This window comes from Lottia gigantea (assembly GCF_000327385.1).
Source record: "Lottia gigantea unplaced genomic scaffold LOTGIsca_17, whole genome shotgun sequence".
In the NCBI taxonomy this organism is placed as follows: domain Eukaryota; kingdom Metazoa; phylum Mollusca; class Gastropoda; family Lottiidae; genus Lottia; species Lottia gigantea.
In genome coordinates, this window is record NW_008708133.1 from 1,021,472 (window position 1) to 1,035,918 (window position 14,447).

At 33.2% G+C, this 14,447-nt stretch overlaps 2 protein-coding genes across 2 annotated transcripts; both read right to left on the minus strand.

Moving 5' to 3' along the window:
* Positions 1 to 1,501: 1,501 nt before the first annotated feature.
* Positions 1,502 to 1,771, minus strand: LOTGIDRAFT_88425 (hypothetical protein; the record flags this gene model as incomplete). Its single annotated transcript, XM_009051517.1, has 1 exon — positions 1,502 to 1,771. A coding segment is annotated over one exon (270 nt), but the record flags the coding sequence as incomplete, so codon positions are not given.
* A 7,100-nt stretch (positions 1,772 to 8,871) lies between these two features.
* Positions 8,872 to 12,719, minus strand: LOTGIDRAFT_158471 (hypothetical protein; the record flags this gene model as incomplete). Its single annotated transcript, XM_009051627.1, has 3 exons — positions 8,872 to 9,044; positions 12,274 to 12,353; positions 12,622 to 12,719. The coding sequence occupies 3 exons, from the start codon at positions 12,717 to 12,719 to the stop codon at positions 8,872 to 8,874; spliced, it is 351 nt and encodes a 116-aa protein (XP_009049875.1).
* Positions 12,720 to 14,447: the final 1,728 nt, after the last annotated feature.

Here is a 14,447-nt window from a genome sequence, read left to right on the forward strand (position 1 = left end):
AGCTCTTAACACTAAAAAGCATGATTCTTGCTGGATTTTGCCAAAACTTGGTTATATTATTCATTTCCACGCTGAAGATTGAATATTTGTCTTCCAGAGTTTTCATGAGCTAAAAATTGAACTTGTTATCAAGAACAAGGGCAATAACTCATACTCAATATTATTCAGTATCGCTCTAAGGAGTTCAAAAGAAGTGTATGACTGAAGGTTGGATATTTCATACTGGTAATTGTTACTGTACTGCCAGATATTTTTATTCAAAATCAAAGCTGCCAGTAGGCGTATATTACCTTGCCTGGCAAGCTATATTACCATATGGCTACATTACTGTGACCAAATTATCCTGTGACCATGATTGGAGTCACTTTTTGCTCGAAAGCAAAACAATGGCAACTGATAGTAACTGCAATTATTCAATTTTCAGTGATGATCGATAACATTTTCCCAAAGAGACAACAGTTATAATGAAAAAATTCTTATGGATTACAATTACTAACTTTATTTGAGCGACGTTTCGACCAGTGTTCTCTGGTCTTTATCAAGCAATGAATAAAGTTAGTAATTGTAATCCATAAGAATTTTTTCATTATATCCAACACCTTTACTAAATGCCATTCAAAGATCAGAGACATCAGTTGCCATACTAGTTCAACTCTTAGATTCTGCCAGTCTTATTGTGGCCATGTGACTCTTTAACTCATTAATTAACTTAACTAATGGCTACTTTAGAATAAACTCCCAGAGATCACAGAGCCTACACAAATGTGTTGAACAAGAAAGAGATCGGTTGAGGAACAAATTGTTTCGTACCGTATTATAAGATTGAGACAGAAATAAAATCATTATCATTGTCAACCATTTAACTTCTACTCTCTGACCAAATCTAAATTGAATTTTTTCTCGTGTCGCAAATATTAAAAATATGATTTTCAAGTGCATACCAATTGTCTTAGAATGCCTTTGTGTCCAAGAAAATATAAGTTTTGAAAATTTTTGGCTTGAACACACTTCTCTCCAAGAAATTTCATGTGAAAATGACACACATTTTGAACTGAAAACCTCCCTCTGTAAAATCATAGTTTCAAATAATTTTGTTTTCCATGGTTGGCATTTTCATCAACCGAAGACAATCGAAGACTCTCAGCAATATTTGGAGATTAATATTTCAATTCATACGACAAATGATAGCCAAAATGTGATTTAGAACTTGATGTGGCCAGAGAGTAGGGTAAGATTACATCATACAGTGTACAATGAAAAACAAATTTTAAGATATAATGATAGAAATCTAGATATATAAATATCAATGTAAGCCCTTTCAGGTTTTATGTTAATATATTAAGTAATTATGCATCAATATGACAATATTAATACTTTTGTCACTCTTGATAGTGGCACTTTTAAAAAAAAAATCCTTTACATTAAAAATGAATAAAACATCACTAATTCAAATTAATTGTCATAGGAGTCAGGAAAGTAATTTTTCCATTTCCTAGTCTAGTTCAATATCGACTCTACATACTGGACAGGAAGCATTGTTTGTTAACCACTTATCAACACACCCAGAATGAAAACAATGAAAACATGGCAAAATCCTCAAACAATCATTATCTTCATATTCACACATACAAATAGAACATTCCTCATCAACAGAATTATTCTTATCATATTTTTTAAATTTCTTTATAGGTAATCTATTAATTTGGTTATTGTTGATACCTTTTTGTTGCACATCCCCCATCCGCTCTGCTAACTGTAACAATACATCATAGTCATTTCCATCACCAATTGGTGACTGGATCATGGCACCATATCTAGAACGAGGCTGTCTTCTTCCTCCTCTTCTTCCTCTTGGTCCTCGTCTGGGAGGAGTTTCTTCCAGTAAAGCTAATAAATGATTTTCAATATCAATCTCATTTGGCATTCCTCTTCTATGAAAATGTGATACTCTGTTATGACTATGAAGGGATGTTTGTGTTTGCCAACTATGCTGTTGATGAAAAGCGTTACTGTGTCCATTGTAATATGGTGGTAATACTGGTGAAGGCAATTGAGGAACAGGAAACTGATGAACTGTTTCACCCTGGGCAAGAGAAAATGCAAATTCTTTATCCATTTCTTCTTGAAGTTTTTTAGCATAGTCTTCATCCTTATCGATTTGTTCAACTAACTGTAGAATATCATCTTCAGATTGTGTTTCATTGATTTTTTGTTTTTTTCTGTGGTGTTTTTTAACAGAAACTCCTGCTCGCTTTCTTCTAGAAGAGGGGGAATTCATGGAGAACTGTGGACCAGAAGCTCCAAGATATACAATGTCTGGTGAATCAGGGACTGTAATCTTCACCTTAGAAATAGATGTACCGGTATTGTCACACTTGAAAGAATGAAAAGGGGTTTCTGGTGTTGTGACCTTGTTGAATTTAAACCCTGATGGAGATAAAGATGAATCAAATAAATCTGGTGTTACTGGCAACAATTTCTTCATAGAATCACCAGAATCCTTTTTAGGTGTGGTCAGTTTAGTTTCTAGGGTGCTGGGAAAAGACTTTTGAAAACCATGAATGTCAGCACTGGCACATTGAGCAAAATGTTTTCCATTCATTTTGTCATCACAAGCGAAATTAACCACATCTAAATTTTTAGTCTTTGAAATTCTGGAAGGCTTACTTTGCGATTGGTTTCCTGCTCTTGATAATTTAACTATATTTGTTATGTTTGTGTCAAAACCATTTAATTTCTTTCGTTTAATATCTTCCTTTAAATGTCGCCTTGATGGGTACAGTTTCTCTAAATATTTCTCATCACTTACAGAACCTTTAGGCCTACTGGCAGCAATTTTAGACAAGGGAACAGTTTCATCTTCATCACAACTAGAATTTGATTCAGAATCAGAAGGCCACCTGATGAAAGATTTACCTTTGAAGCAAGGTGAATTTCTTCTTTTATCACGAGAGAACTCTGATTTTGAGTGTTGTGAGTTTGATTGTGTCTTCGTGATAATGTTTAAACTTTCAAGGTCTTCATATTTTTTGTCCTTTTCTCGGTCAGGCTGCAAAGAAAATATGTCCATATTTGAGTTTTTATCACTTGTTCTACAACTACCATTATATTTCTTCTCAGGATGACTGTATCTCTGGAATTTATGAAATGAGTCAGATCGGTCAAATATTGGACTTGTGGTTTCATGAGACCTAGTGGTAGATCTATCACTTCTCTTGGAAATCGAACGATGACGATGATACGACGTGTCGATCTCGTCATAAAGATTTTCTTTTGTTTTAAACATGGTATCGATAGATCTATAATTCATCTAATTTACCATTTAATGAAAATCTTCGAATTGTTCGCTTTTTATCACACAAAGTTAGTAAAAGTTAATAAGTTTATGAAAACAAAGTTTATGTAAGTAGATTTAGGCGTAATTCAAATCCTTCAATAATACTTTGATTTATCCGCCATTTTGGATATCTACAGGAAGTTACTCGCGCCACTTCCGTTATGGTAAATGCAAAATGCCCCTTGCAAATTATAACGTCTACACCATTATAGACATCCTATACACTATAATAATGTTTTTAGACGTCATTGGACCAATAATATTTATTATTGAACTCGAAATACATCCTAAAAGATCTCTGTTAGTGAACCCATTTCTTTTACGAGAATTGGACCAAATAGTGATTATTTCTTTACGACAAACTTAGAGTTAGACTAGAGTAACCTAGTGAAAGATAATTACATTAAAATTAAAAAGTAAGGTTTAAAGCGTAAATATTAGTCAATAATTCAATTCTGACGTGTTTACTGACGTACTGACGTGTGACGGAGACCTTACTCCAATAATTTGTTTAAAACTTGGCCCGAGCATAGACTATATTCCCAGTCAAAAAAAAAAGTGGACCGAGCTTGTAATGAAGAATGGGTCGAGTTTTTGGATAAAAAGTTTGTCGTGAAAATTTTTGATAAAAAAAGTGGGCCGAGTTTGTTTTGGTCCGAGTTGTCCTGATTCCTCTTTTATATCCCCTATTAGTTTTGAAATAAGAACAACTCGACCAAATTTCAAAGACAAATGGCACTTTTGAAAGACAATTCGGACCATTTTTTGTGAGACTGGCAATGTTAGAGACAACTCTGAACACTTTAAATTGGACTGTGACAGCAAAACTGTTGTCTCTTCAAAGTCACAAGAAAACATACACCCAAGACTCCAAGTCAACGGTGATTAGTTAACTCGCTTTAACAAACCGAGTTAGCTTGTCTACAACCACGAGTAATGAGGTATATAACCAAATGTATCATGTCTTATATGGAATATGAGCTCCAAGATAGTAAAAAATGAAATGATTGGAGTTTTACGCCCCACTTTTCTTCACCATGTGGGCAAATGAAGACGGGCAACGCCATGCAGGGTGTGATGAGGGAAATTTTGCCAGGACAGCGGCATAAGCCTGCTCTTTTTCGATTTCCAACTGTAGAGGGATCTTTAATGTGCACGAGGCCTCAGTTTATTGTCCCATCCTAACGACTAGACGCTTTTTCCATGTCAGCCACTATTACCTGCATCACTGACCAAAAGAGGTCAGGAAAGGAAAAACTAATACAAATCTATTATTGTAAACTAAAGGACCTATAGCATTTTGACTGTTCAGGATCACAGGTTGAAATTGGCAATCTTCAATTTCTATCAAATAGGCCTACATGTCATACACTTCTTTTCACTTTTTGAGGCAATACTGAATAATATTACCAAGTTTTGTTAAAAATCTGATAAGATTTTCAGTGTTTATCAGCTCAAAATTGAAAGCATTTTCAAAAACAAGGGCAATAACTCGTATTAAATATTTTTTGATTTCTCTGATTTTTAATAGGGTTGGATGATTATAAACACTCACACCAAGTTTCGACTAAATCTGTCAAGAATTATGGCTTCTGAAACTTTTCGATAACTCATACTAAATATTTTTGATTTTTCTGTTTTCATCCTTGGGTGATAACAAACATTCACATCAAGTTTCGTCAAAATACAGAGAGAAAGACAATTTAAGGATAGATCCTTTTCATTCAATCATAATTGAACCTTCTAGAGTGTTTACAAGCTAAAATAGAACGCATTTTCAAGAACAAGGGCAATAACTCATACTGATTATTTTTTGATTTTTCTGATTTTCAATAAGGTTCATCCTTGGGTGATTACAAACACTCACCAAGTTTCGGACGGACGGACAGACGACCCACCCCTTTCATGCGGTTGTATAAAAATCAATCTAAAACTTCAGCTTACATTTCAATGCACAAAAATGTATTAGGTGGAACTGGATTTTAGTTAGTGATACATGTACAATATTAAGTATAATTCTATATTCAATTTTCTTAAAGGTTTCACACTTTTATATATCTAATATTTATTAAATTAAAGCATGTTAAATATTGCACATTCATAAAAAATATAAACAAAACAATAAAATAAACACGTGGTACAGAGTGGGACTTTGCTAATGTGGCAAATTGTAAGAGACTTTTAAGAGATTCCCTTTATAAAGGCCAAGGTCAGGAGATAAAAATTGCAAAACTTAAAAAAAAAACTTCAACTGGAAGTTGCAAAAGAGCAAAAGCAAAATTGAAAGATAGCTTGCCAGGCTAAATGATTAAATAGTCTTTAGTGACTACAGGGTTGCACAATATAGCTAATAGAGTGAAACGTCAAGTCAGACACGATATTTCGGAGAAATATTATCCGATCATCACGAAAATCGATAGGGATCATCTTCATAATGACATTGACATACAAAATAAAAATCAAAAGAATCTGTAAACAATTGTAGCCTGTAGAGTGAGCACGAGTTGCACAATATAGCTAATAGAGTAAAATGTCAGGTCAGACACGATATTTCGGTGAAATATTATCCGATCATCGCGAAAATCGATAGGGATCATCTTCATAATGACATTGACATACAAAATAAAAATCAAAAGAATCTGTAAACAATTGTAGCCTGTAGAGTGAGCACGAGTTGCACAATATAGCTAATAGAGTAAAACGTCAGGTCAGACGCGATATTTCGGTGAAAAATTATCCGATCATCAGGAAAATCAATAGGGATCATCTTCATAATGACATTGACATGCAAAATAAAAATCAAAAGAATCTGTAAAGAATTGTAGCCTGTAGAGTGAGCACGAGTTGCACAATATAGCTAATAGAGTAAAACGTCAGGTCAGACACGATATTTCGGTGAAAAATTATCCGATCATCGCGAAAATCAATAGGGATCATCTTCATAATGATATTGACATACAAAATAAAAATCAAAAGAATCCATAAAGAACTGTAGCCTGTAGAGGCAGCACGAGCCAAATGTCGGATGGACGGACCGACGGGGTGATTACAATATACGCCCATCTTAAATGTGGGCGTATAAAAAACGGCTTCCTAGTTTTTGTAAGCAAATGTGTACAGATTACATACACATCAAAATTATGCATGCCCAAATTCAACTCTGAGGCCCCATTTTGAGTTTTACAAAAGTTGTTCATATCAAGTATAACTTTCAGTCTAGATAGCTTGCCAGGCAAGGTAATATACGCCCACTGGCAGCTTTGGTTTTGAATAAAAATATTTAGCAGTACAGTAACAATCACCAATATGAAATATTCAACCTTCAGTCATACACTTCTTTTGAACTCTTTAGGGCGATACTGAATAATATTGAGTATGAGTTATTGCCCTTGTTCTTGAAAACGTGTTCAATCTTTAGCTCGTGAAAACTCTAGAAGGCAAATATTCAATCTTCAGCGCGGTACCGAATAATAAAACCAAGTTTTGTCAGAATCCGGCAAGAATCATGCCTTAAAATTTGAAAGCGTTTTCAAGAATGAGGTCAATAACTTCTATGAAAAATGATTTTAGATAGGTTTCATCCATGATTGATAATAAACAATTTCACCCAGTTTTGTCAAAATCTGTAAAGAATTGAGCCTTCTGGAATGTTTACAAGCTAAAAATTGAACACGTAACTGATACTAAATATTTTTTGATTTTTCAATAGGGTTCATCCTTGGGTTATAATAAACACTCATGCCAAGTTCCGTCATTTATGCCTTCTAGAGTGTTTACGAGCAATAACTCATACTAAATATTTTTAGATTCTTCTGATTTTCAATAGGGTTCATCCTTGGGTGATTACAAACACTCGCACCGAGTTCCGTCAAAATCCGTCAAGACTTGTGCCTTCTATAGCTAAAAATTGAACGCGTTTTCAAGAATGACGGCAATAACATGTACTAAATATTTTTCGATTCTTCTGATATTCAATAGGGTTCATCCTTGGGTGATTACAAACACTCACACCAAGTTTCGTCAAAATCCGTCAAGACTTGTGCCTTCTATAGCTAAAAATTGAACGCGTTTTCAAGAATGACGGCAATAACATGTACTAAATATTTTTCGATTCTTCTGATATTCAATAGGGTTTATCCTTGGGTGATTACGAATACTCATACCAAGTTTTGTCAAAATCCGTCAAGAATTGTGTCTTGTAGAGTGTTTACGAGCAATTGTGGACGGACAGACATGGGTGACGGCAATATATACTTCCCCCATTTCATGTGGGTGTATAAAAAATCAGCTGTAGAATTTCGATGTCTACCAATCAGCTTAATTTCGTTGACATTTATCAATTACAAAGGAAATTATTCAACTGCTATAATATTAGATATTGTATGTAGATTCCAAAAATGAAAACTAGAAGAAAATCGACCCAAATACATGACATGTTGAACTGTGGCACTTCCAGTTTTGCAAAAATGTTCTAATTTATATTTATGTAACATGTTACCGCAACAGAAGGATTAGGAAAGTTAAAGGTTTACTGCAGTCTAAGTACAGACAGGTGTGTAAATTTTGAAAAAAAAGAAAAAAAGAATTGACAATAAATAACAAACTGGGACTAAAATCCGTAAAAACACGAAGTGTAAGGACTCTCAAAAAAATCTTTCTGTAGATTATAAATGTTAAAAGTCTGATTATAACCATTTTTTAAAAACCATGAGCCTAAAATTTGGTGACACCATGAATGTCATTAATTAAGTATGATTAAAGCTTTATATAGTATTTTTAAAAGGATTGTAAAAAGGTTTTCTAAATTTTTATAGGAGACACTGATAGAATCAATTTGCAAAATTCTAATTTTCAATCAGATGTCTGTGGTTCCTGCAATTCCACTAAAACCAAGTGTTTTATGATGTCACTTATCTCAAAATATGCCTCTTCACATAATGCCCTTAGCGATTACTGACATCATTAAACACTTTCTTCTAATGGAATTGCAGACAACCTATTTACAATCTCTATAATTCGTTCAAAATGATCATTGGATACAAAGAAATACTTATCAGATAAAGCAAGATTATTATCTATTAGAAGATACAAACTCATTGATGTATAAATAAAAGAATGAAATTAAAACTGAATGTTTGAGTTTACAACGTTACAAGTTTTATCTAGATTCAATAAATTGTAATACATCATAACAAAGCAATCGAGACATGTAATGATGAAATGAAACATTGAGTATAAAATAAAATAAAATTCTACAAATAATACTGTATTGCCACATCATTTAACCTCTTATTCGATGTTTAAAATTTTAATTCTGTTCTGTTCTATTTGGGGAAAAAACCTCATTATATAACAGAAATTTTGTTGTGACTATATCATCCTGCTATTATGTATACTTTTTTTCACTGCTAACCTAGCACCTGCCAGAGCTCATAACTATACTGTTTTTCATATACAATTCCACTAACTATCTATTCCTCAATTCTATCTACAGGATTTTGACTGAGTAAAAAAAAATTATTATATCACATCAACTATATGATTAATACAGATACTATCATAATCAGACTAGTCACAAACGGGAGAAAATAATTCAAATGTTGAACAGCTCCATCAAAAACTTTAGGATCAAATTTAAAACAGCCACTATCAGCTACACTAAAATCTTGAGCTTCACAAAACATAGAACCATTCTCATAATTACTTCCTAAAAAGAGACAATATAATTACATCAAAATAGTCGGGATAGATAAGATACCTCCTTGTGCAGATGTCAGAAATAATAAACAACAAAAGCCACACGTGGTACTGAGTGGGATTTTTCTAATGTGGCAAGAAACTCTTAAAAAATATACCTTCTAGGTGTCTGTCTTTGGAAGGTTGTGCAACCAGAAGTAGACATCAGAAATGAAAGTATCAGCAAATAGCCAAAGTCAATGACCTTTAAAAAGGTCAATATCACAAGATATAACTCATCAAATTTTCAAAATGCATACAGCTATAAATCTAGAAGCTTACATTTGACATCAAATATGAAAGCACAAATACAAAAACAAAGGCTAATGACCTTAGATCCTACAAAAGTGGAGGTCAAAAAAGATCACGATCAAAAATTAAAAATATGAAATTTCTAAACCCTGTTCCATTTGGTGAACTACAAAGCTGAAACAAATGAGATTTTAACACAAACTGGCCAAAGAGACTGGGAAATTGTGTGAAAAGCTCCTTTTTAGAACAAAATTAATGTAATTTATGCAACTCATGCACCTTTTCATAAAATGTAAAAATACATAATTTAACCCGAATGTGCCACGCCCACCTCAACTTTTTTTTATCATAGTTGAATTTATATTTAAAATGTCTAGTTGTGTTCCAAATATCAAGCTTCTACATCATATAGATCTTAAAATATACATTCACCAAGCTCAACGTCAGAATCCCTATTATGAAAGTATTAGTAGATGGCCAAGGTCATTGACCTTTGACCTTGTGAGAAGGTTAACAAAGGTCAATGTCACAAGATATCAGCCATAAAACTTTAAAATACAAATGGTATAAAAGGGGAAGTTGACTTCGGACATCAAATATGAAAGTATAAATAGATAACCAAGATCAATGACCTTTGATCCTACAAAATCAAAGGTCAACAAAGGTGAATGTCAAAAATTGAAAATATGGAAATTCTAATTTGGTTCCTTTTTTTATACGCCCACACATAAGTATGTGCGTATATTGTGGTTGTTCACATTCACCTCGTGCTCACTCTACAGACTACAATTCTCTATTGATTCTTTTGATCTTTTGTATTATTGAATTTGGTGATGATCCGATGATTTTCTTCAGAGATATTGCATAAAACTCTGATATCGCGTTTGTTTTTTTCACTTATTTTGCTCGTGCTCACTCTACAGGCTACAATTCTCCAAGGATTCTTTTGATTGTTTGCATTTGTGTCAATATCAATATGAAGATGTGCACTATTGAATTTGGCGATGATCCGATGATTTTTATACGCCCACATGAAATGGGGGGTGTATATTGCCGTCACCTACTTCCGTCGGTCCGTCCGTCCGCAATTTCTCGTAAACACTCTACAAGGCACAATTCTCGACTGATTTCGACGAAACTTGGTATGGTTGTTTGTAATCACCCAAGGATGAACCCTATTGAAAATCAGACGAATCGAAAAATTTACTATGAGTTATTGCCATTGTTCTTGAAACGCTCGTAAACACTCTAGAAGGTGCAATTCATGACGGATTTAGTTGAAACTTGGTATGAGTGTTTGTTATCCCCCAAGGATAAACCCTATCGAAAATCAGAATAATTGAAAAATATTTTGTATGAGTTATTGCCCTTGTTCTTGAAAACACGTTCAATTTTAGCTTGTAAACACTCTAGAAGGCACAATTCTTGACGGATTTTGACGAAAATTGGCATGAGTGTTGGTTATCACCCATGGATAAACCGTATTGAAAAACAGAAAAATTGAAAAATATTTAGTATGAGTTATTGCCCTTGTTCTTGAAAACGCGTTAAAATTTTAGCTTGTAAACGCTCTAGAAGGGACAATTCTTGACGGATTTTGACGAAACTTGGCATGAGTGTTTGTTATCACCCAAGGATAAACCCTATTGAAAATCAGATAAATCGAAAAATATTTAGTATGAGTTATTGCCCTTGCTATTGAAAACGCGTTCAATTTTTAGCACATAATCACTTTGATGAAACTTGGTGTGAATGTTCGTAATCACCCAAGGATGAACCCTATTGAAAATTAGAAGAATTGAAAATTATTTAGTATGAGTTATTCCCCTTGTTCTTGAAACCACTTTCAAATTTAGCTCTTAAACACTAAAAGGCATGCTTCTTTCTGGATTTTGACAAAACTTGGTTTTATTATTCAATCCTGAAGATTGAATATTTGCCTTCTAGAGGCGTGATGTCAGAGTTTTATGCGATATCTCTCAAGAAAATCATCGGATCATCACCAAATTCAATAGTGCACATCTTCATAATGATGTTGACACACATACAAAAGATCAAAAGAATCAATAGAGAATTGTAGTCTGTAGAGTGAGCACGAGTCAAAAAAGTGAAAAAAAAAAAAACGAAGCGCGTTATAGAGTTTTATGCGACATCTCTCAAGAAAATCATCGGATCATCACCAAATTCAATAGTGCACATCTTCATAATGATATTGACACACATACAAAAGATCAAAAGAATCAATAGAGAATTGTAGTCTGTAGCGTGAGCACTAGTCAAAAAACTGAAAAAAAAAACAACGCGTTATCAGAGTTTTATGCGATATCTCTAGAGAAAATCATCGGATCATCACCAAATTCAATAGTGCACATCTTCATAATGATATTGACACACATACAAAAGATCAAAAGAATCAATAGAGAATTGTAGTCTGTAGAGTGAGCACAAGGTAAATGTGAACGAACAGACCGACAGACAGACCGACAAGGGCAACCACAATATACGACCATACTTACGTGTGGGCGTTTAAAAATCAAATGAAGGTCAAAGTCATCAAAGGTCAAGGTCATGAGAAAAAAAACATCAACTGAAAGTTGCAAAAAAGCAAAAGCAAAATTCAAAGATCAGCTCCAAAATCAACAAAACGCACATCCAATTTCGAGTTTAACAAAAGTGTCTCATAACAATATGGCAGCCAAAATATTACTTAATTTTTTTTCTGATCAGTATAGGTTTTGTTGCGCTATATTTATTACACCGAAGTAGTTCAACTGGAAATGAGAATCGATTTCCATTAGAACCAGAAGTGAAGTCAAAAGTTTCAGATCAATTGGACAAAAACAAAAAAGGTTTTTTTTGGATAAAAATTGCAAATTTTGTGTTATTTTTATGTGTTTTTTTTCCTTTGTACACATGTAAATAACATTGTTTAAACCCAGTGTTCTTACCTATTTTTTCACCTTTAAATTCAGCATCTTTACATTCATCATAAAGATCAGTACAAAAATCAGAACAAACTCTTGCTCGTCTGCCAATAAAATAATGTGAAATGAAAATTAGTGTTTAGTATTTTGTAGAATAGTTTACTTCATCTGTAGGATCCATTTTTTAATTTAAAATAATATGCATGAAAACCTGTGTAAGTAAATTTTCATCTTCGAAATTTTAGAAACTTTCGATGGAAGATAATAATAGCTTACTTCTTGAAGAATTGAAGCATAACCTTATAACTGATTATCAGCATAATTCTGATCCAAAAGAAAATTGAAAAGGCTAGTAAAAAAAATATAACATACTGTTTATACCAAATATGTTGATCAGGACTACAAAAAAAACACATCAAATAATTCATCATATTAGCACAAGTTTTTGATGCTGCAAACAATGGACCCATTTTAGAGAAAACTGAAGTAACTTCTGTTCTCTTACAACAAGCTTTCTCTGTATACCATGAACAATTAACTAAACCACTTGTATATTCTGCAAACCGGTTATCATCTGCAAATTTGAAATATCCTTTTTTCATGAAAATATTCTATAATTAATATGCACAAACCTCAATACATATAGATTTTTCTTATTCCTTATTGGCTCTCATATAGTTAAACATAGGCTTGCAGCAAGTCTCGCAAGCGAATACGCCCACCAGCAGCTTGATAAAGAGCTAAATGTGAACTGTAAAACAAACTCTATTTCGTAGCCTGTAGAGTGAGCACAAGCCAAAAAAGTGAAAAAAACGCGATATCAGCGTTTTATGAGATATCTCTCAAGAAAATCATCGGATCCTCACCACATTCAATAGTGCACATCTTTATAATGATATTGACACACATACAAAAGATCAAAAGATTTCATTGAGAATTGTAGGCTGTAGAGTGAGCACGAGCCATAAAAGTGAAAAAAACAAACAAACGCGATATCAGAGTTTTATGCGATAACTCTCAAGAAAATCATCGAATCATCACCAAATTCAATAGTGAACATCTTCATAATGATATTGACACACATACAAAAGATCAAAAGAATCTATAGAGAATTGTAGTCTGTAGAGTGAGCACGAGCCAAAAAAGTGAAGAAAAAAAAACGAACGCGATATCAGAGTTTTATGCAATATCTCTAGAGAAAATCATCGGATCATCACCAAATTCAATAGTGTACATCTTCATAATGATATTGACACACATACAAAAGATCAAAAGAATTAGTGACACTAATTGCATAAAAAAGCCAAACAAACAAATCGAAAAATGATAGCACAAAGTCATTGCCCTAGTTTGTTTAAAACTGAAATGAAATGAAATGAGTTTTACATCCTACTTTTCTGCACCATTTGTTTAGAACTGAAAAGCACAGTTGCAATCAGTTGCTGATGGTCAGAGGAAAACTTTTATCTAATCATTGACTTGAGTAGTCAATATCTGCAATCATCCTGTATTCCCACAGTTAACCATATCAAACAGCATTCCGAAAAACAAAAGATTTGCATTTGGTAGAGCACATGTCATTTATTGGGCAGCATAACACCACTCTTAACCGTTGACTTAGACCTTGTTTATCATGAAACTTTACTTTGTGACCTAGGCCAGTGTTTTTAACAGACTATGTTCTCATCACAATCTAACACTGGACTCTTTCAAAAGCAGGTCGACTTCAGACCCTCTCAGAGCCGGATCATTTGTTGGAGCCTGTGAGGTTGAATAGATTCAGTGTGTCTATGCAATGGAAGAATTAATGGCATTACACTTACAAAAATAAGTACAAACTTGCTTGGGCTCCTCATATGTGACTTCATTTGTACAGAAAACATATGAGGAGAGCACAGCTACAAGAAAAAATAAATTAAATATATATTCGATCAACATTTTCATAAATTTATGTGAAATGAAATCGATCAAAGAAATTTTCCGACCATTATTGTTTACGGATGATAACAGATTTAAGATTTTATACCTTACCAAAACGAAAATACAGTAAATCTAGACTTCTTGGTGATTAATTGCTACCTAGACATTGAGCCATAATTATATTTATTTTAATCATTCTGAATATCACATGATTGAATAAAACTGTAGAATCTATTATTACAAATGCCAAATTTATATGAAAATAAAATTTTGGGTAT